This window comes from Gavia stellata, unplaced genomic scaffold (genome assembly GCF_030936135.1).
Source record: "Gavia stellata isolate bGavSte3 unplaced genomic scaffold, bGavSte3.hap2 HAP2_SCAFFOLD_44, whole genome shotgun sequence".
NCBI lineage: Eukaryota > Metazoa > Chordata > Aves > Gaviiformes > Gaviidae > Gavia > Gavia stellata.
In genome coordinates this window covers 1,087,738-1,107,653 of record NW_026777121.1, presented here as the reverse complement: position 1 = coordinate 1,107,653, position 19,916 = coordinate 1,087,738, and the positions used below count along the sequence as shown (strand labels likewise).

Here is a 19,916-nt window from a genome sequence, read left to right as displayed (position 1 = left end):
AGCTAACCCACTGAGATAAATATGGTCTATTGAACAAACAAAGCTTGGCATAAGTGTTTTCCATAGAGGGAAAAACCCACAGTGCATCTCTAGTAGGCACTTAACACAAAGCCCCACTTAGTACCACAAAAATTTATGTACCAGTTCTAATGCACACTGGGGGCAGTAAAATTGAACTGTGCATCTTCGTTCCAGTTTAAAGAAACAACCAACAAAATCTACTTTCACGCACACACACAAGCATTTTTAAAAATCTGTGATTACTACGAGCAGTGGCAGAACTTTATACTTTTCAATAGCTGCAATATACACTACATTTACAGTGTATTTTTTCATTAAAAGCTTTTAAGGACATAAGTATTTGACCTCAGAATGAGACATATACAGAGCTCAAAATGAGCATTATGACAGCAATTTAAACATTCCCACAAGGAGCTGAAGAATCCCATTTCACGCTTTTGCATTACTTCATCTTTACGTTCACTGCAGGGACAATCCATGTTGTGACACTCAAAAGACATGCATTCTCTGCAGAAGGCACGACCTGAAATACTATTATAAAATTGTTATTTAGGACTAAACCAGTTCATTGAGCCCTCCTCCGTAAGCCCCCTTGTCAGGGGAAGCAGAGACTGGGGGAGTGTGAAGACAAAACATTTACGGTCGCCTGCTTGCGCTTGCTGACTCACAAGGCACTGGAGCTCAGGGGCAAGGAGAAGGCCTTGCTGTAAAAGCCTTCCCTTGTTCTTTATAGTATTTCAGGGAGTACTTAATTAAAAGATCAGCACTGTTCGAGAGCCTAGTTTATTTAATAATGCTATTTGACAGTAAGTAGGGGACAACTCGGAATGATGGCAGGTTTGTTCATTCCGTTAAAACCACGATTTAGATACGGACAGCGTTTAAGACAATCAGCTGTTAGAAATTCATCCACCAATGAAGGAAGCTTCTCTAAATCGTAAGCATCAAAGAGGTCACTGATGCCTTCTTCATCCCCAAGGCTCAGCAAATAATCTTCCTGAAGCAGAGGAGGCAGCAAATTCACAAAGGGTCCTTCAAAGTTTGGGGGAATTTGGTCCTCGGTCTGCTGGAGAAGGTTGGCTGGAGAAGCCAACGGAGAGATTGTTGCCCTATTTACTGAGCAGTCACCTTGTCCTGAGTTAGCAGAAGCCGCTTCTGGAAGAGGAGGGAGAGAAAAAAATAAAGAAGACCTGTTTAATCTCATTAGAAATACTAGACACTGATCAAACAAAGTAACCACTGTGTAAAGGGCCTTTCATAAAGGATCATTTCAACAAAAAATGGCCTCCATATAATTTCTAGCTTGTTTTTGATATGTTACAAAGGGCTGCTCAAAAATAGGCATGTTGCTATCCCCTCTGACTTTTCTACTAAAAAATTATTTTACAAGGTTCAAACAACTACTGGGGGAAAAAAACCAAATCAAGCGTAGTGAGAGGAGATGCCCATTTTTCGGTGCAACTCATAGTCAAAGTGCAAACTGTCTGGGCAACAGACGTCATCAGTGACACTGCGTAGCTGCATGTACCCTTACACAGAGATTTCTGCCTCTGGCGTTGAGGCGAATCGTTGCTGCTCCCGTCTTGAAAACGCAAAAGGAACAAAACTGTTTGTTTCTTCAGTATTGCACAAACTTAGTTCCCATAGTTCCATCGGATATGCAAATATGAAACTTATTTTTCTTCTGCATCAGTTGTTTAAACATATTTCCCCCTCTCTCAACCAGACAGGCAGAGTGGAAAACGGGTACCTTAGCTTTTCGCTTTCTAGAAAAATAAAGCCAAAAAATCAGAGCTGGATATCTGAAGTTTAAAATGAAATCTTGAATGAGAGCACAAAGGAATGCCGTTAGTATCACAAAGAAATATTTTTACCTTTGGAAATGGTTTTGGAAATATTTCCGTTGTGGTCCGGACTATAGGCTTTCATTGGACTGAGGGCATCGTTTTCCTCTGGGCACAGGTAAACTTCAATAGGTCCTTGAGTACTAGAGAAACGTATCAATGCACGCTGCTAACAAAAGAAACCTCAGTAAGGTGTTACACCAATGAACACGACAGAACATTGATGACGCCGAGTAAATTCTTGTTGGGGTGCGAGTGGTGGAATACATCGTTTACAAATCAAAAGAACCTGAAATCCCCCATGGATTTTTTTGAAGATGTGAAAGGCTTGGCTGATGTCTCTTGTAGACTGGAGAGAACATAAAAGCTTTTCCCCCTGTCTGTAGGAGAGACACCGCAGAAGCCCACCGTTTTATGTGTTGTATCATAACCAGAGAGGTATGAAGGATTGAACTCCTAACATTTTCTTACAACCATAATAACCTGGAGTGCTCTGATGTCATGGGACTATGGGATGCAAGTCACAGGTTTTGTTACTATTCATAACAACATTATTGGATGTATTTGTGTAAATGTTTCTGCTTTTAAACAATGCCAAAACATCCTTCTCGCTCATCCAAAGACCTTCAGCACTAATTCCCACTGATCTCAAGTAGGTGTATGTAAGTCCCCCTGTTTATCAGGAAAGTTTTTCCAAATAACAAAAGAAGAAAAAAGATGCCATTTTCTTCACCCAAACTTGTTGATGTAAGTCTTTCTGCCCCCTCAAGGCAGCAGCTCTAATTTTGATGGTGTTTCTGAATAACACCATCTCCGAATTAATCTCAAGAAATATTTTTTTCTTAACTTTCACACACTGATGCAGTACAAGAAGATGACATATATAGACAGAAAACCTGCAAAGTTGCTCGTGGTCTTATGAAAGAAAATGATAAACGACTCCAGTTAAAAATAAACCTGCTCCAGCTGTATTACATTAATAGTTTTAAAAAGCAGGAGTACGGGCATGATATACCTCTTTGCAGACTTCTTTCAAACACATTTTATTGTGCCCTTTGACAAAAAATTCCTCGTGTTATTTGCGTTCTGACAGTTACACAGCGTAGGAGACAGCATTTACAAATACAGAGAGCAACAACCGAACAGGGATACCCCAGGGCACAGAAAACAGTGAAGAGTACTCAGGGCAACGCTATAGATAGTTAGAAAAAAGGAGATGGGAAGAGCAGGAGTTGGGGAAGGTACTGTTGAGTGACTGAGGTGTGCAAAAAAAGACACTGAGATGTAACTGCAAATGAGAGAAAGAAATAGGACTTGTACTGCCTGAAGCTGAAAATTAAATGAGGAAGTTGGGTATAGGGGATAAGGGAGGTCTAGGCGCTAGTTTTAATGATTGTGTGCATCTCCCTCTACCCGCCTGTTTTCCCTGAATTAAAGAATCAAAGCGTAATGCCTAGAGGAAAGAAACAGGAAAGCAAGCAACGATAACAGTATAGATTTATGGATACTGATAAAAGACATCCCTTCCTCACTGCAGCAAAATGATTTATTCTTCCGAAACCTGCACCTAGGTTCAAAGGGGAAATGAAGGACACAGGCAGGGGAAAAAAAGGATGGAAACCATAATGGGCCTAAGCAAGTAGAGAATAATCTTAGGGAAAGAAGCGACAAGGAATCCGGAGTCTGGTCCTGCCTGCCCGGCAGCAGCCGGTCCTGGGTGCGGTGGAACCAGCCCAGCGGTAGGGATGCAGGAGTAACACAGAGGTATGAAGGCAGCACGGGGCTTTCTGGGGTTTAGCCCTATGTCTCATTGCTCCCTGAGAGAAGAAATCAGGTACATTTTTGAATCTCTAAAGCAGTGGCTCGTGCAAATTATTCGCCTTTGCACAACATACTCGGCTCTGTCATAACAACCGGGAATTGTAAAGCAGCGCACTTTTGCCCCCAAGAGAGAAAATCCCAGGAGCAGCTGAACCATGTGGTTCATAAACCATGAGAGGAATGAAGAAAAGTAAAGCTACTTCCTGAGGATATCTTCAAAGAAAAGCCACCTGAAGCATTTTTTTCTGTGACTGTGACATCAGCTAAGGGAAGGGAGAAGCAGCTGAGCTACCCTAGACATCTGCCTGAGGTAAGGAAAAGAAACAGAGTGAGGATGAAAGAATGAGAGCCAGACATCTCATATACAAAAGCTGGCACTCAGAGAGAGAGAGGCTGTGGCTTGAGTAGCAAGGGGCAACAGAAAAGGGACACAGATCACAGAATCACTAAGGTTGGAAAAGACCTGTAAGATCATCAAGTCCAACCATCACCCCAACACCACCATGCCCACTAAACCATGTCCCGCAATGCCACGTCCACACGTTCCTTGAACCCCTCCAGTGATGGTGACTCCACCACCTCCCTGGGCAGCCTGTTCCAGTGCTTCACCACTCTCTCAGGAAAGAAAGTTTTCCTAATATCCAATCTAAACCTCCCCTGGCACAAGTTGTGGCCATTTCCTCTTGTCCTATCGCTTGCCACTTGGGATGAACACAGACAGCTTCAGAAACAGAAGTACTTTTCATTAAATGGGAAAGGAAATCCCCATCCCCTACAGACTTCACGATAGCAAACAAAAAGTGCACTAGCAGAATGTACAATGTTTTACACAGATGTGTAAAATCAGTGTCAATGAAGCAAAGATGATGATGGAAGAAGGAAGGGCAAGAATGGATTCTAGGAGTAAAACACACATTTCTACAATAACTAACACTTCAGAAAAGAAAATCCTACATGAAAACATATGTCTCAATAAATTAGGATATCAATAATATGAGTCATCAAGACGCTTAAGGCATTGAGTTGGCCATGAATTTTATAACTAAAACTACACAAAGCAAAAAAAAAAAAAAAAAAAGAAGAGCTGAGTTTCTTAAGAGAGAGATTTGACATGGTTGCAAACAGGAAATTTCAACTGTCAAGGAAGAGCTGCTCTTCTCATAAAGTATGGCAAAAGAGAATAACCTGTAAATAGTGTGGATTCCTCTGAAGGAACGCTGGAATTGAGGGAAAAGGAACGAATAATGATCGCTTTGTATAAAACGGTTTTTAAGATTCCCCTTCCTTTTAAAAAAAAACACTTCCAAAGTTCATAAGACAGATGAATATAGGACTGTATGCCAATTATAATCCAACCTGGGCATCAGTTACCACAGTAAGACTCAACACACTTGCTCCATCTATAGAAAAATGATCTATAACCTGGCAGGAAAAGCCAGGTTCTCCTTACCTCTACTGGGTCAGGCACTTCAAGTCTTGTTTCTGGAGGAGCTTTCACAACTATAACAGTTTGGTCTTTAAGGCCACTAATTTTTCAAATATCTTGATACGTCACATAAGCTAATGTAATCACGGTTAAGGAATTTTCCAACCCAGTTGATAATATATTCAGACTATTAGAAGAGGCATAATTCCTTCAATTATTCGTCCATTTTCTCATGGCTACGTTGCTTTCAGCCCAAAGTTTTCTGTTCTCTACACTGGAATCACAATTGCAGTGAAACGGTGTGAGAATTTCCCTTTGATCTAACAGCTGGGGCCACTACAGAGTGACAAAAGGGATTCTCCATGCCGAGTCCTCTCTCTTCTCCTTTCCACGCGTAAAGCTACTTAAGCTAAAGCTCAACAACCCGCAATTACTCGCAGACTGTGCGAAGCAAAATTTTTTTACACGCTTGCTGTGAAATGGCAGAGAACTGGAAATCACAGAAAAAATGTAAAGGAATTTACAGATGCGCATACACAATATATTTTTGAAGTCATCGATAAAATGATAATGTCCATTTTCATTTGAGGCTTTTTTGGTAAACATTTATATATTCAGATATTTATTTATTCATTTGTATTATATGAAATTATTTCAAAAAACTACTTAAACAACTACTTTGAACAACTTGACAGTGCAGAAAGTTGGTTTCTGCATAAGCACGGAATGAATCTGAACATTCTGCTGTTCAACATGAATTTGTCCAAATCAACGTGAGCGTTTTGGTGGGTTTTGGCACGGTGGTGCCTCACTTACTGACCTGCGTAACCGAGGTGTCACAGAGCTTTTGGTCGCAAACTGTGAAACGGCCGCGATCACAGGCAAGCGCTTCCAGGTCTTTGGTTTCGTCATCCGTGAGGTATCTAGCACAGTATTTATGCCATAGAAATAAAGAGCCTAATTTATTATTCTACCTTCGGGGGGTGTAAATGTGAACAATTTTGGTAAATGTCTGCTGTTACCATACAGTGAGACAAACTGCCCAAGCTCAAAACGCCAATACATCTCACAGAATCACAAAATCACAGAATCACTAAGGTTGGAAAAGACCTGTAAGATCATCAAGTCCAACCATCACCCCAACACCACCATGCCCACTAAACCATGTCCCGCAATGCCACGTCCACACGTTCCTTGAACCCCTCCAGTGATGGTGACTCCACCACCTCCCTGGGCAGCCTGTTCCAGTGCTTCCCCACTCTCTCAGGAAAGAAAGTTTTCCTAATATCCAATCTAAACCTCCCCTGGTGCAACTTGTGGCCATTTCCTCTTGTCCTGTCGCTAGTCACTTGGGCGAAGAGACCAACACCCACCTCACTGCAACTCCCTTTCAGGTAGTTTTTAAAGAGCGATAAGGTCTCCCCTGAGCCTCCTCTTCTCCAGGCTGAACAACCTCAACTCCCTCAGCCGCTCCTCACAAGACTTGTGCTCCAGACCCCTCACCAGCTTCGTCGCCATTCTCTGGACATGCTCCAGCACCTCAATATCCTTCTTGTAATGAGGGGCCCAAAACTGAACACAGCATTCGAGGTGCGGCCTCACCAGCGCCGAGTCCAGGGGCATGATCACCTCCCTACTCCTGCTGGCCCCACTGTTTCTGATACAGGCCAGGATGGTGTTGGCCTTCGTGGCCATCTGGGCACACTGCTGGCTCATCTTCAGCCGGCTGTCGATCGACACCCCCAGGTCCTTTTCTGCAGGGCAGCTTTCCAGCCACTCGTCCCCAAACCTGGAGCATTGCATGGGGTTGTTGTGACCCAAGTGCAGGACCTGTCACTTGGCCTTGTTGAACCTCATACAATTGGCCTCGGCCCATCAATCCAGCCTGTCCAGATCCCTCTGCAAAGCCTTCCTACCCTCCAGCAGATCAACACTCCCGCCCAACTTGGTGTCGTCTGCAAACTTGCTGAGGGAGCACTCAATCCCCTCGTCCAGATCATCGATAAAGATATTAAACAAGACCGGTCCCAAAACTGAGCCCTGGGGCACTCCGCTTGTGACCAGCTGCCAACTGGATTTCGCTCCATTCACCACGACATTCTGGGCTTGGCCATCCAGCCAGTTTTTTACCCAGCGAAGAGTGCACCTGTCTGAGCCATGACTTGCCTGCTTCTCCAGGAGAATACTGTGGGAGACAGTGTCAAAGGCTTTACTGAAGTCCAGGTAGACAACATCGACAGCCTTTCCCTCATCCACGAGGCGGGTCACCTGGTCATAGAAGGAGATCAGGTTGGCCAAGCAGGACCTGCCTCTCATGAACCCGTGCTGGCTGGGCCTGATCCCTTGCTTGTCCTGCACGTGCCCTGTGAGCGCCCTCAGGATGAACGTCTCCATAATCTTCCCCGGCACCGAGGTCACGCTGACAGGCCTGTAGCTCCCCGGATCCTCCTTCCGGCCCTTCTTGTAGATGGGTGTCACATTGGCAAGCCTCTCACACCTGACTTGGACCAAACGCAAAGCAACAGGTCAGGGGGCTAAACAACAGGTCAGCTCTCAGGCAAATGGCTTTTACTGAGGCTTCTACCACTCCTTTAGTAAGGTTTACTAAGGTTGGCAAAGGCAGAGTACAAATTACAGCAACAGTGGCTGCCACTGTATGAACAACGGAAAGGGTTGCATGGTTTTCAAATAGAACGACAATCTTCATTGCTGTAGCTCAAAGCTGGGCATATCCCAAAACATTCAAGGTAGCGATCAGTTACTGTCTGATTCTATTTAGAAGGAGGAGGAGGAAGCACACAGCCAGGGCAGAAACGCTGTTTTGGCACTATCTAATCACAAGGGAAAAGAAAAACATTTTCAAAAGCAGAAACTTCGCCTTCAGAGATGGAGCAAAGGAAGAGGCTTCCCAGCTCCCTGAGTCTTCAGCAGGTCACCTCACGTCAGACCTCAGTGAGGCGAGCGAACGACCATACTGGGATGCGCTCAGATTCGTCCCCAGGTGTCACACATCCACATTCCTTCCTCAATAACCACTAGTATTATCAGTAACCTTAGAGCCACAGAAGGATTTGGGGAATACGCTCTCCTACATCCAAAAGCACGAGGCCAAGACGCTGCTAATGCTGATCCCTCCTCGCCCATCCCCAAGGGAGCCATCAACTGCAGGGCAGGGATCTCTACCACCGCAAACAGCGCTAGAAAAACAGAGAAGTATAATGCTCGGTTTTGCTTTGCTCTAAATCTCTTGTGGATGAAGGCAGTGCTGACCCTACTCCCTATGCCACTCGGTGGTCTTGCTTTCATACGCATTTTGAGATGCAAGCACAACCAAAAGACAGTATTTACATCGTTCACATTACTTTTTACTGACGCTCCTGTAGTTATTTCCTATCCTTCAAAACAGAGAATAAGTCCACCTTATTAGATGCTCTTTAAAAACTACTGACCATTAAAAGTAATAAAAGTTTTCAGCATTTTCAGCATTTAATAAAATGCTCTCTTCTGTTGCCAGCAGGTGGGAAATCTAGTGAAAATGAGAACTGGTTACTTACAAGGGGTATTAGCAGCCAAAATACCAGAAACCTTATGAACCTTATGCAATTGAGCATTGCTATTCCATTAAATAATTAAGTCTGAAAGAGACATTTTGAGAGCTCATAAAACCTTTATCTATGATATTCCACTATAGCTTCTCTAACCAGAGGAATCTAAAAATTTGTTGCAAGTTTCAGACTAAACTGACTCCCAACTTTATTTTCCTCTCTGTGTCTGGAATTTATATACGCAGCAGTTTAATGTAAAAATAAAAAAAAATATTAAGTAAGGAGTACACACACACACAAGTCTTCGTTACCTTAGCAAAGACTTTGTCTGCAGGCCTTTATAATTTCTGCACACATAAAAATGGGGTTTGCTCTGGGCTCAAAAGAATCGAAAGAGCACAGGTTTTGGATGTTGTCACTCATTAATCAGCTAAATTCTTGGTTCTGCTCTATGTGACCATGGATGTTAATGGGCTCCTTCATACACCACCTTTTTCTCCATTTTTTTTTTTTTTTTTGACATTCCAGAAGCATTACAGGTGCAAGTGGCTTAAGTAACTTTTATATAGAACTACATTAAAACCCATTATCCAACTTCTGGAAATTTCTGATGTTTCATATCTTATTACTTAGTGGAATTCTCTTTGTGTTACAGAGCACAGCAAGACTGACCACCGCTGAGGTTTCGAAAAAAAGGATATCTCTGATTCCCCGAGTCCTCTGTTAGCAGCTTGAGGTCCAGGGTGCAGCTTTGGATCAGCTCATCCAGTTTCTTCTCTTCCTGAGTCAGTTCGGTCACCTCCTTCGTGAGGCCTTGACACTGGGCCAGCATGCCACCATCCTCCGACAGACGGCAGCCCCTACGGATACAGAGGGGGAAGACGCCCTTTCAGCATTTGTAAAACTTGACCCTGTGCTATGGCAAAGGGAAGAGGCAGCCTTTTACAGTGCAGATCAAGTCCTCATCTCCTTCTCCCTAAACCTGCCCATAGTGAGTCAACATCAACTACGCTTCCCAGAAAAAGCATCTTTTTATCATGCCAACACATTTTGGAACTACCACCAAGAGGGAAAAGCCAAATATTTCTAAGCTCTTCCAAAATCTTGCTTCTAACTCACCTCTCCTCTAACCACACCCTGAAAAAGACTGAGGATGGCAGTAGGTAGAGATGCGTACCTAGAACTTACGCCGCTTGCAAAAGCAAATGACTTAATGCAGTATTCAGACAAAATGCTGGTTTCTAGTTTCCCTGACAAATGCTGTTTATACACTGAAAACCTGTCTAACAGAAAAAGAAAGCTTTATCCTGATAGAAGGCGTTTTGGATGATTGCTTGGAGCAAAGTGTTAGAATGGAAGGTGGGAGAAGAAAAATACTGCTGCTCTGTGACAGTGAAATCAGCCAGCAGGAAAGGAAAAGGATAAGGAATACTCACATCCATTGTATGTTGGTTTTGGATTTTTTCTTAATGAGATGGATGCCTTCCAGTCCATTGGTGATATCGTAAATCCTCCTTTTTTGCACCTCGAGGACCTCTGCCGCTCTGTTCAAATCTAAGACCCCATCAGGAGATTGGCTCAGCAACTGAATGAACTTCTTTGTTAGAAGGGCAAGTGATGTATCATACCAAGTCTTTTCTGAAGGAGATTTTGGAGCTTGGCAAGAAAAGAGAAAAAAAAACCAAAACAGATAAATCAGTTCTCTCATTTTGGTTCCGAAAGCAGCATCCAGAAATGAAAGGATACATATTACAGATATTTCTTTCATTTTTACCACAGAAATCTCTCAAACCTCTGCATTAAGACACAACTTACCACTGGGTATTTATTTGCATTTCAAGCTGCACTTTTCCAAAAGTCACAGGTACATGAGCAAAGCCATACATTTTTTAAAATGATAATCTTTCCATTAGTCTGATGGATACATATATGCAATATTCTACTTAGGTTTTCACTATGTGAATTCTTAAGAGTATTTTTAGTATCTATTTATTCTGGCAGCAATACCAAAAATTCCCCTATGACTCTCCTCCATCAGGCTGATAGCCAGCTTTCATCAGGGTTTGATTTTCCCCTCTTGTAAGACAAGTGTTTCACATGCAATTAAGCAGGACTTGGGTGTACTTCAGTGGGTGAACACAACGACAGATTCCATCAGCGCCAGACTCCACGGCACGGCGTACAGAAAACTCAAGTGAATTAGAGGAGATTGACGCAAGACACAATTTATAATCATCATTTCCCCATAACCAAACAATGCTCAAACTGGGCAAGGGTATCCACTTCTTTTAAATTAGAAGTCAGCAAACGGCTTGGATCTTTACTAGACAACGCGCTCTTTTCACGCACAAATGTAGCAATAGATGAGCTTTTAAGAGTTTAAATATGGAGATGAGAATAATTTCTAATTCTAAATGTTTGAGGACTTTGTGTCAAGGGAAATGAGCCAGCCATTATTAGAAGTCTGCTGGGCTGGTACATCTCAAACCTTTCATTTGCTTCAAGTATTACGCAGGATGGATCTTAGGCTGATCTGGTGGTCATTTTCATGTTTTCAAGGTTCAGGTCCCCCACTTGATTGCAGAAGTCAGTCAAAACTGAAATCCTACCCAAAAGTGAACCTTTAGGCTACCCTGAAACATTTTGAAGGATATGATGGCTTTTCAGTGAAAACCAATTCATTGCCTCTTTGCAAAGAGAACCTGCTGTATCTCATTCTTTGGTAGCTTCAGGGCTTGTCTGCATGGGGAACTGGAGGAAAATTCGTATCAATTAGGCGACATTCTGGATTTAGACCAGCATGATTTTTGTTTGTTTGTTTTAATTTGGGGTTTGGAAAAGAATGAGAGGGTCAGAGTGAGAAGGGCAAGAGGCTACTTGACCCCCAGCTAAACGGGGATGTGCTCCTGGTCATGCAGCAAGGGGGTTCTCTGTACGGCCTTAGCAACACTGCAGCAGCATCCTATGCACCGAATGGTACTGAACTTCTGCGAGAACGCACTTCGGTTTAAAACGGACTTCATTTAGCTTAACGAAGTTCAGTTTAATGAAGACAACTGTGCTTGTGTAACTTGTCCGCATTAAGTTCGTCTCTTCAGCTAATTTCACTTTTCCCATCTGCCTCAGCAGAAACAAGACTTAGACTGGTGAGGAGGGACAAGCACCCTCCACACCTCTTGCTCTCCCATCACTACCACTGCTGCCCCAGTCCTCCTCTTTCCCCATTCCCCTCCCTCTGCAAGCCTAACTCTCCTGCTGAAATCCCCCAAACAAGATGGCAAGGCTACACCCCCAGCGCCTGTTGCAAGAAACCTACTGCCCGAGGCAACGCAGGCGTGCAAAAATGAAGACTTGCAGCAACTAAGCAGCGGCAGTAGTAATCTAGTCGTACCGCAGGGAGAGAAGGCAGCTCACAAAAAGCAGGCAGCGTGCAACGCTGCTGGGGCACAGCTACCGCTCTTTGCAAATCCCTGCCTGGGGGAATAAGCCCTGCCCATCAGCTGCTGTAACTCCAGTGAGGAAGGAGGCGGCTGGCCCGATTAGCCCTGCCTAATAACTGTGCGTTTGAGCCCGTCGCAGTATCTTGATTCCTCAGCATCTACCTCTCCTAAGCATCCCCCGCTTCGTGTCCTTGGGTGAAGAGGAGGCCCTGGATGGCGAGGCTGCAGGCTGCCCGGCGGGCGGAGGGACAGAGCTGGCAGCCAGGAGCCTCTGCGGCCTCTCAGCGGCTCTGCACCAACCGATCGACGCACGCCGCAAACCCGTTGCGTGCTGCTGGCTGCGGGGGCGAGGATGTTGCACACACATCCGGGCGAGGACAGTAATAAACACGCGTCTTTAGCTAGGTAACGCAGCCTGTCGTGCTGGTTCACACTGATCTCAAGCTAGTAAAATCAAAAACTCTGTGCCATGCAGCGTGTTACCAGTTCCCTTACTTGTTGGACTATCTGGACTTCTTGTCGCAGCTCTTCCTTTCCCCTTTGGAGTCTTTAGTCCTTCAGCCAGATACTGGTGGCCACTTCCTCCTAGCTCCAGCCTTCGTTTTGCCTGTTTAAAAAGAAAAAACGAGTAATTTTTTTTAATTGATGGGTTGTTAAGAAGTGTATTTTGCTTTATCAAACACAATATTGGGCTTACAGGAAAGGTGGACAGCAGTGAACTTTTCGCAGCAAAGTTCTGTATCAGTACAGGTTCATACCTCATATTCATCACAAGGGAATCTGAATATTTATGGGAACCCAAAGGCAGGCTTCAATGTTTCACTCTCAGAGGCTAGGTTGATGGTTTTGTTTGGAAAATTTAGCAATTTTTTTTAATTTGAAAAGCTGAGTGACAGTTGTATGACCCGCTTCAGTCCAGTCTGGACCTTTTCAAATACATATGAAAAATGTCTACCTCCACTTGAGTTGAGAACGTTTCGGTTAAGAAAACCAAAGACAAACGCTCAAGCACACAGGTATGCACCCAGAAACCTACATTTCTTCTGAAAAACTCCTTACGTCCATTGAAGTTTGGGCACAGGTAGTGTAAGTGCAAGGGGAAGGAAAAATGTAACTTGAAAGGATGGCTTTGAGAGGACGAGTAACTTCCACTACTGTAAGCTTTCCATCAACGACATACGAGACGTTACATCAAGAGCAGCATTGGACAACTGTTCTCCTCTGCTCGTCAAGAATTTTTGTCCTCATTGAAAGCACAACCACTACATTTATTTCATATTAACTAGCACGTTTGCATTAAAGCTGCCTACATAAAAGCAAGGTGGAGCAAAAGTAGTATCAGAAAGACGATGCCTGAAAATCAGCTAAATGTTGCATTCAGCTCAATGGAAAGCTCTGTACACCTTGAATAATAAAAATCACGAATGACACTGTTAAACTGTGCAACACACAAACTGCAACCAAAACCACCACCAATATGAATTTTGTTCCTAGACAGAAACACAATCTACTATCTTTGGTAACAATTCTATACCCTGCCGTGCTACTCGGGTTACTGAAACTAAACCTGGGGATACTTGTTATCCTAACAATAGGAAGGACATTACCTGGGAAGACACAGGAAAAAAAAGACAAAGAAGTTTTATGTCTAATGAAGTTTAGCCAAATAACTGTTTCCAAAGAACGTTGTTTATTCAATTAGGTAGAGTAATTCAGAGTATCTTATTTGCTTGCTCTTTAGACTTGCCCCAAAGGGCTGGATCATATTCTGCTCCTCAGTGAGCCAAGATAAAATAATACATTCCGCCATGGAGTTGGAGACAGATATTTCCATATTGTGGATTTAGCTTATGTGTTTTACTTAGGGTCTGTGACCAAGAGAAGACTCTAAATAAATTAATTTATATGCGTTATTTATGGATAGCTCACTAACATCTTTGTACTGGACTCCGTTCGCAAACCTCAAACTTATTAAAAGGTGAGTTAAAGCACATGAAATGTGTACAAGCCCTCGGTGTAAAAGCATGTACAGAGTGCTCAAGCCACTCTTCTGTATATTTTGTGCGAAGGGGCAGGGCACTAATTCCTCGGTGACAGAGCAAAACTGAACTAACTGCATCCTTCTAACCAGCACAGGCACTGGGCGCCGGGCAGCCCATGGGTGGCAGCTTCTCACGGCGCACAACACCTCTGCTCCGCTCCCCGAGGCATTGGCTCCGCCATCCAAGGACACAGATTTTAAAAAGCCGGCTGTTAACAAAAGCGTCCAGCTAATGTGTTTAGCCAATGTAATTGGATTAAATTACGATTACAGCTATTCCAGACGGAGAAATACATTTCACACTTTTTTTAAAGGAAGTGTTTTTCCACCCTGAACACTGTAAGAGCAAAGGCAGGAGGGGTGAAAAGGGAACAATCCAGGGCGTGGGAAGACTAGGCCAAAGGGATACAATTAAAGATAAAAGAGAATCTCAAAACCAGGTGTGAGAAGGAGGGGAAATCCTAAAGACTTAAAATCCAGAGATTTGCAGCAGCTCTCTCCATCAGAAGAGGAACTCCGGTTTGGACTACACATCAACACTTTTTGTCTCAACTTGTTTGCAAGACAAGACCCAATGGTACTTCGCCCCTGCTTTTGTCGTTAAACACTTACAACTTTCTCCTGTGAACTTCAAAGAATCACGTTTGGTAGTGAGAGAAGACAAACAGCACCTTTCAGCTGTGCGCAGCAGCCCAAGCCTGTCCGAGTGTGTCGGGCTGTTACAAACAACCTGCTCTCGCCGGTCTCACCAGCGCGCCGTAGCTACGGGCAGCTACCTTGAGGTCACAAGGAAACTCCCCAGTCTGGTACGGCCCACCGATTACTACCCGCTGGTAGTTTTGCAGGTTGGCAGCGAGGAGATTGAGCAAAGAAGCGTGAAAGGGATGAAGAAGGACTTTAAGGCGCTGGGGAGACTGATTGACGGATCGGGTGCGCAGGTGGTGTTTTCTGCAATCCCTTCAGTGGCGGGGAGGAACACTGAAAGGAATAAGAAAGCAAACATGGTCAACGCGTGGCTCAGAGACTGGTGCCACCAGAGGAATTTTGGATTCTTTGACCATGGGGTGGTCTCCGTGGCACCGGGCCTGCTGAGTGCAGACGGTGTTCAGCTGTCCCCAAGGGGGAAAAGAATCCTTGCCCGTAAGTTGGCAAACCTCATCAGGAGGGCTTTAAACTAGACTCGAAGGGGGAAGGGGATGAAGCCAGGCTACCCAGAGGTGAGCCTAGGGGTGACATGCCATTGTCGGGGGCAAGACCGATAGCCCAGCTCAAGTGCATCTACTCCAATGCACGCAGCATGGGCGGCAAACAGGAGGAGCTGGAAGCCATCGTGCGGCGGGGCAGCTATGACGTGGTCGCCATCACAGAAACATGGTGGGACGACTCGCATGGCTGGAGTGCTGCGATGGAGGGCTATAAGCTCTTCAGGAGGGACAGGCAAGGAAGGAGAGGCGGTGGGGTGGCTCTGTACGTCAAGGAGTGCTTTGATTGTATAGAGCTGGATGATTGTCACGATGGGGTTGAATGCTTATGGGCAAGGATGAGGGGGAAGGCCAACAAGCCGGATATCCTGCTGGGGGTCTGTTATAGACCACCCGACCAGGGCGCAGAAGCTGATGAAGCGTTCTACAAGCGACTGGCAGAAGTCTCACAGTCGCAAGCCCTTGCTCTTGTGGGGGACTTCAACTTACCGGATGTCTGCTGGAAGTACAACACAGCTAAGAGGAAACAGTCCCGGAGGTTCCTCGAGTGTGTGGAAGATAACTTCCTGACGCAGCTGGTAAGGGAGCCTACAAGGGAAGGTGCCCTGCTTGACCTGCTGTTTACGAACAGAGAGGGTCTGGTGGGAGAAGTGAAGGTCGGAGGCCGTCTTGGGCTTAGCGACCATGAAATGATAGAGTTTGCAATTTTTAGCCAAGTAAGGAGGCGGGTGAGCAATACCGCTACCATGGACTTCCGGAGGGCAGACTTTGCCCTGTTCAGGACACTGGTCGGGAGGGTCCCTTGGGAGACGGTCCTGAAGGGCAAAGGGGCCCAGGAAGGCTGGACCTTCTTCAAGAAGGAAATCTTGAAGGCGCAGGAGCAGGCAGTGCCCCTGTGCCGTAAGAAGAGCCGGCGGGGAAGACGGCCGGCCTGGCTGAACAAGGAGCTTATGCTGAGGCTCGGGGAAAAAAAGAGAACTTACCACCTCTGGAAAAAGGGGAAGGCAAGTGAAGAAGAATACAAGGACCTCGTTAGGTCATGCAGGGAGGGAATTAGGAAGGCGAAAGCCCAGCTAGAGCTCAACCTGGCCACGGTCGTGAGGGACAACAAAAAAAGCTTCTATAAATACATTAACAACAAAAAGGGGGCCAAGGAGGATCTCCATCCTCTACTGGATGCGGCGGGGAACATTGTCACGAAGGATGAGGAAAAGGCTGAGGTACTTAATGCCTTCTTCGCCTCAGTCTTTAACAGCCACACCAGGTATCCTCAGGGTATCCGTCTCCCTGAGCTGGATGACAGGGATGGAGAGCAAAATAGGCTCCCCATGATCCAGGAGGAAGGAGTTAACGACCTGCTATGCCACCTGGAGACTCATAAGTCTATGGGGCCTGATGGCATCCACCCAAGGGTGCTGAGGGAGCTGGCGGAGGAGCTTGCCAAGCCGCTCTCCATCATTTATCAACAGTCCTGGTCAACGGGGGAGGTCCCGGATGACTGGAGGCTTGCCAACGTGACGCCCATCTACAAGAAGGGTCGGAAGGAGGATCCGGGGAACTACAGGCCTGTCAGCCTGACCTCGGTGCCGGGGAAGGTTATGGAGAGGCTCATCTTGAGAGCGCTCACGGGACACGTGCAGAATACCCAAGGGATCAGGCCAAGCCAGCACGGGTTCATGAAAGGCAGGTCCTGCTTGACCAACCTGATCTCCTTCTATGACCAGGTGACCCGCCTAGTGGACGAGGGGAAGGCTGTTGATGTTGTCTACCTGGACTTCAGCAAAGCCTTTGACACTGTTCCCCACAGTATTCTCCTAGAGAAGCTGGCGGCCCGTGGTTTAGACAGGTACACTCTTCGCTGGGTAAAAAACTGGCTGGATGGCCGAGCCCAGAGAGTTGTAGTGAATGGGGTGAAATCCAGCTGGCGGCCGGTCACAAGCGGAGTCCCCCAGGGCTCAGTTTTGGGACCGGTCTTGTTTAATGTCTTCATTGATGATCTGGATGAGGGGATAGAGTGCTCCCTCAGCAAGTTTGCAGATGACACCAAGTTGGGAGGGAGTGTTGATCTGCTTGAGGGTAGGAAGGCTCTGCAGAGGGATCTGGACAGGCTGGATCGATGGGCTGAGACCAACCGGATGAAGTTCAATAAGGCCAAGTGCCGGGTTCTACACTTTGGCCACAACAACCCCAGGCAACGCTACAGGCTTGGGGATGAGTGGCTGGAAAGCTCCCCCGCAGAAAAGGACCTGGGCGTGTTGATCGACACCCGGCTGAATATGAAATGACCCAGCAGTGTGCCCAGGTGGCCAAGAAGGCCAACGGCATCCTGGCTTGTATCAGAAATGGTGTGGCCAGCAGGAGCAGGGAGGTGATCATGCCTCTGTACTCGGCGCTGGTGAAGCCGAACCTCGAATACTGTGTTCAGTTTTGGGCCCCTCACTACAAGAAAGACATGGAGGTGCTGGAGCGTGTCCAGAGAAGGGCGACGAAGCTGGTGAGGGGTCTGGAACACAAGTCTTATGAGGAGCGGCTGAGGGAGCTGGGGTTGTTTAGCCTGGAGAAGAGGAGGCTGAGGGGAGACCTTATCGCTCTCTACAACTACCTGAAGGGGGGTTGCAGAGAGGTGGGTGTTGGTCTCTTCTCCCAAGTGACTAGTGACAGGACTAGAGGAAATGGCCTCAAGTTGCACCAGGGGAGGTTCAGGCTGGATATTAGGAAAAATGTCTTTCCTGAGAGAGTGGTGAAACATTGGAATAGGCTGCCCAGGGAGGTGGTAGAGTCACCCTCCCTGGAGGTATTCAAGGAGCGTGTGGATGTGGCATTGTGGGATGTAGCTTGATGGACATGGTGCTGTGTGGTGTTGGGTGGGTTGGTTTTTGGTCTGTTGTGCCTTGTTGTTGTTGTGTGGTGGTTGGCTTGCGTGGGTTGTTTGTGTGGGTTTTTTTTTGTTTTGTTTTTGGTTTGTTTTTTTTTTTTTTCAGGTTGGACTTGATGATCTTACAGGTCTTTTCCAACCGTAGTGATTCTGTGATTCTGTGAGTACCGGACTACTGAGCGGCTTCTGCAAAAATACCCAACGGCAGAGACAGCACTACAGGATAGTTATTGTGTAGGGCACAAAGCATATGGAAAACCTGAGAGAGAGATACAGAGCAAAATATTTTAGAAGAGTTTAAAAGAGCTTGGTGAAGTTACCGAGAGGCGATTTTAGCAAACCCCAGGGGATGTTTAATTTCTGGCCAGATGTTACACGTCACTCAGCAAGTGCCTTCTTCCCCTTCCTGTTTTACAAACTTCATAACAAGATGCAGGATTGAAGTGGCATATTCTCTCAATTTCTTCTTCCCCGACTGTGCTGGTTTTGGCTGGGGTAGCGTTAGTTTTCTTCATAGTAGCTAGTATGGGGCTGTGTTTTGGATTTGTGCTGGAAACAGTGTTGATAAAGCAGGGATGTTTTCATTACTGCTGAGCAGTGCTTACACAGAGTCAAGGCCTTTTCTGCTTCTCACACCGCCCCACCAGCGAGTAGGCTGGGGGTGCACAAAAAGTTGGGAGGGGACATAGCTGGGACAGCTGACCCCAACTGACCAAAGGGATATGCCATACCATATGACGTCATGCTCAGCATATAAAGCTGGGGGAAGAAGAAGGAAGGGGGGGACATGCGGGGTGATGGCGTTTGTCTTCCCAAGTAACCGTTACGGGTGATGGAGCCCTGCTTTCCTGGAGATGGCTGAACACCTGCCTGCCGGTGGGAAGTAGTGAGCGAATTCCTTGTTTTGCTTTGCTTGCCTGCGCAGCTTTTGCTTCACCTATTGAACTGTCTTTATCTCAAGCCGCGAGTTTTCTCACTTTACCCTTCCGATTCTCTCCCCCATCCCACCTGGGGGGAGTGAGCGAGTGGCTGGGTGGTGCTTAGTTGCCAGCTGGGGCTAAAGCACGACATCCATGGCTTTGGTAAATCCTGTATCAGCCTCATCTCCTCAGTCTACCTTCTAGAGCTGTATGGTGGAGCCTTGCTCCCATGCTGGAGTGCGGGGCAGTCACGGGAGGAAAGAAGGAACCAGCCCCGTGCGTTGCGTTTGCTGAGCGGGGCTAGGTCCCTGGAGGCTAGAGGGCATTGGCCGGTCCGGTTCCAGCAGGGCGATGTCGTTCCTCTGCGTGATGTTACTGTAGTGCTCGTGAACCAGTAGCCGCTTGATATTGCACACTTGGGCCTCAGGGCCCAGCTGAGGCAACCGGGTGGCCCCGATCACCACGCGCCACATGGTGATGTGCCTGGAAGGCAGAGGGAGAGAGGGGTCAGAGGGAGCGGAGCCATGTGCTGCAGCAGCCCTGCAGTTGCCTGTCTTCTGCTTCATAATGGAAAGGGGAAAGCAGCGCTACGGAGGGCGTGACTGCCATAAAGGGCTCCTATAAAAAAAATGGTGAACCACTGCAAACAAGCCCAAGGGTGAAGCGCTCCGAAAGCCCACCAGCGTGGAGCGCTCCCAAAATAATACCAAACACTGCAGGCATCCCACACACACAAAAAAAAGAATGGTACAGGATTCCCCCAAAAAGGTAATGGTGACAA

General features: G+C 46.3%; 1 protein-coding gene across 1 annotated transcript; it reads right to left on the bottom strand.

Moving 5' to 3' along the window:
- Positions 1–538: 538 nt before the first annotated feature.
- LOC132321733 (transcription factor E2F3-like) lies at positions 539–18,547 on the bottom strand (the record flags this gene model as incomplete). The annotated part of the gene is given in 7 exon segments (XM_059835180.1): positions 539–1,176; positions 1,896–2,031; positions 5,137–5,251; positions 9,359–9,517; positions 10,094–10,313; positions 12,593–12,704; positions 18,536–18,547. Coding segments are annotated over 7 exon segments (1,113 nt in total), but the record flags the coding sequence as incomplete, so codon positions are not given.
- Between the last annotated feature and the right edge of the window lie 1,369 nt (positions 18,548–19,916).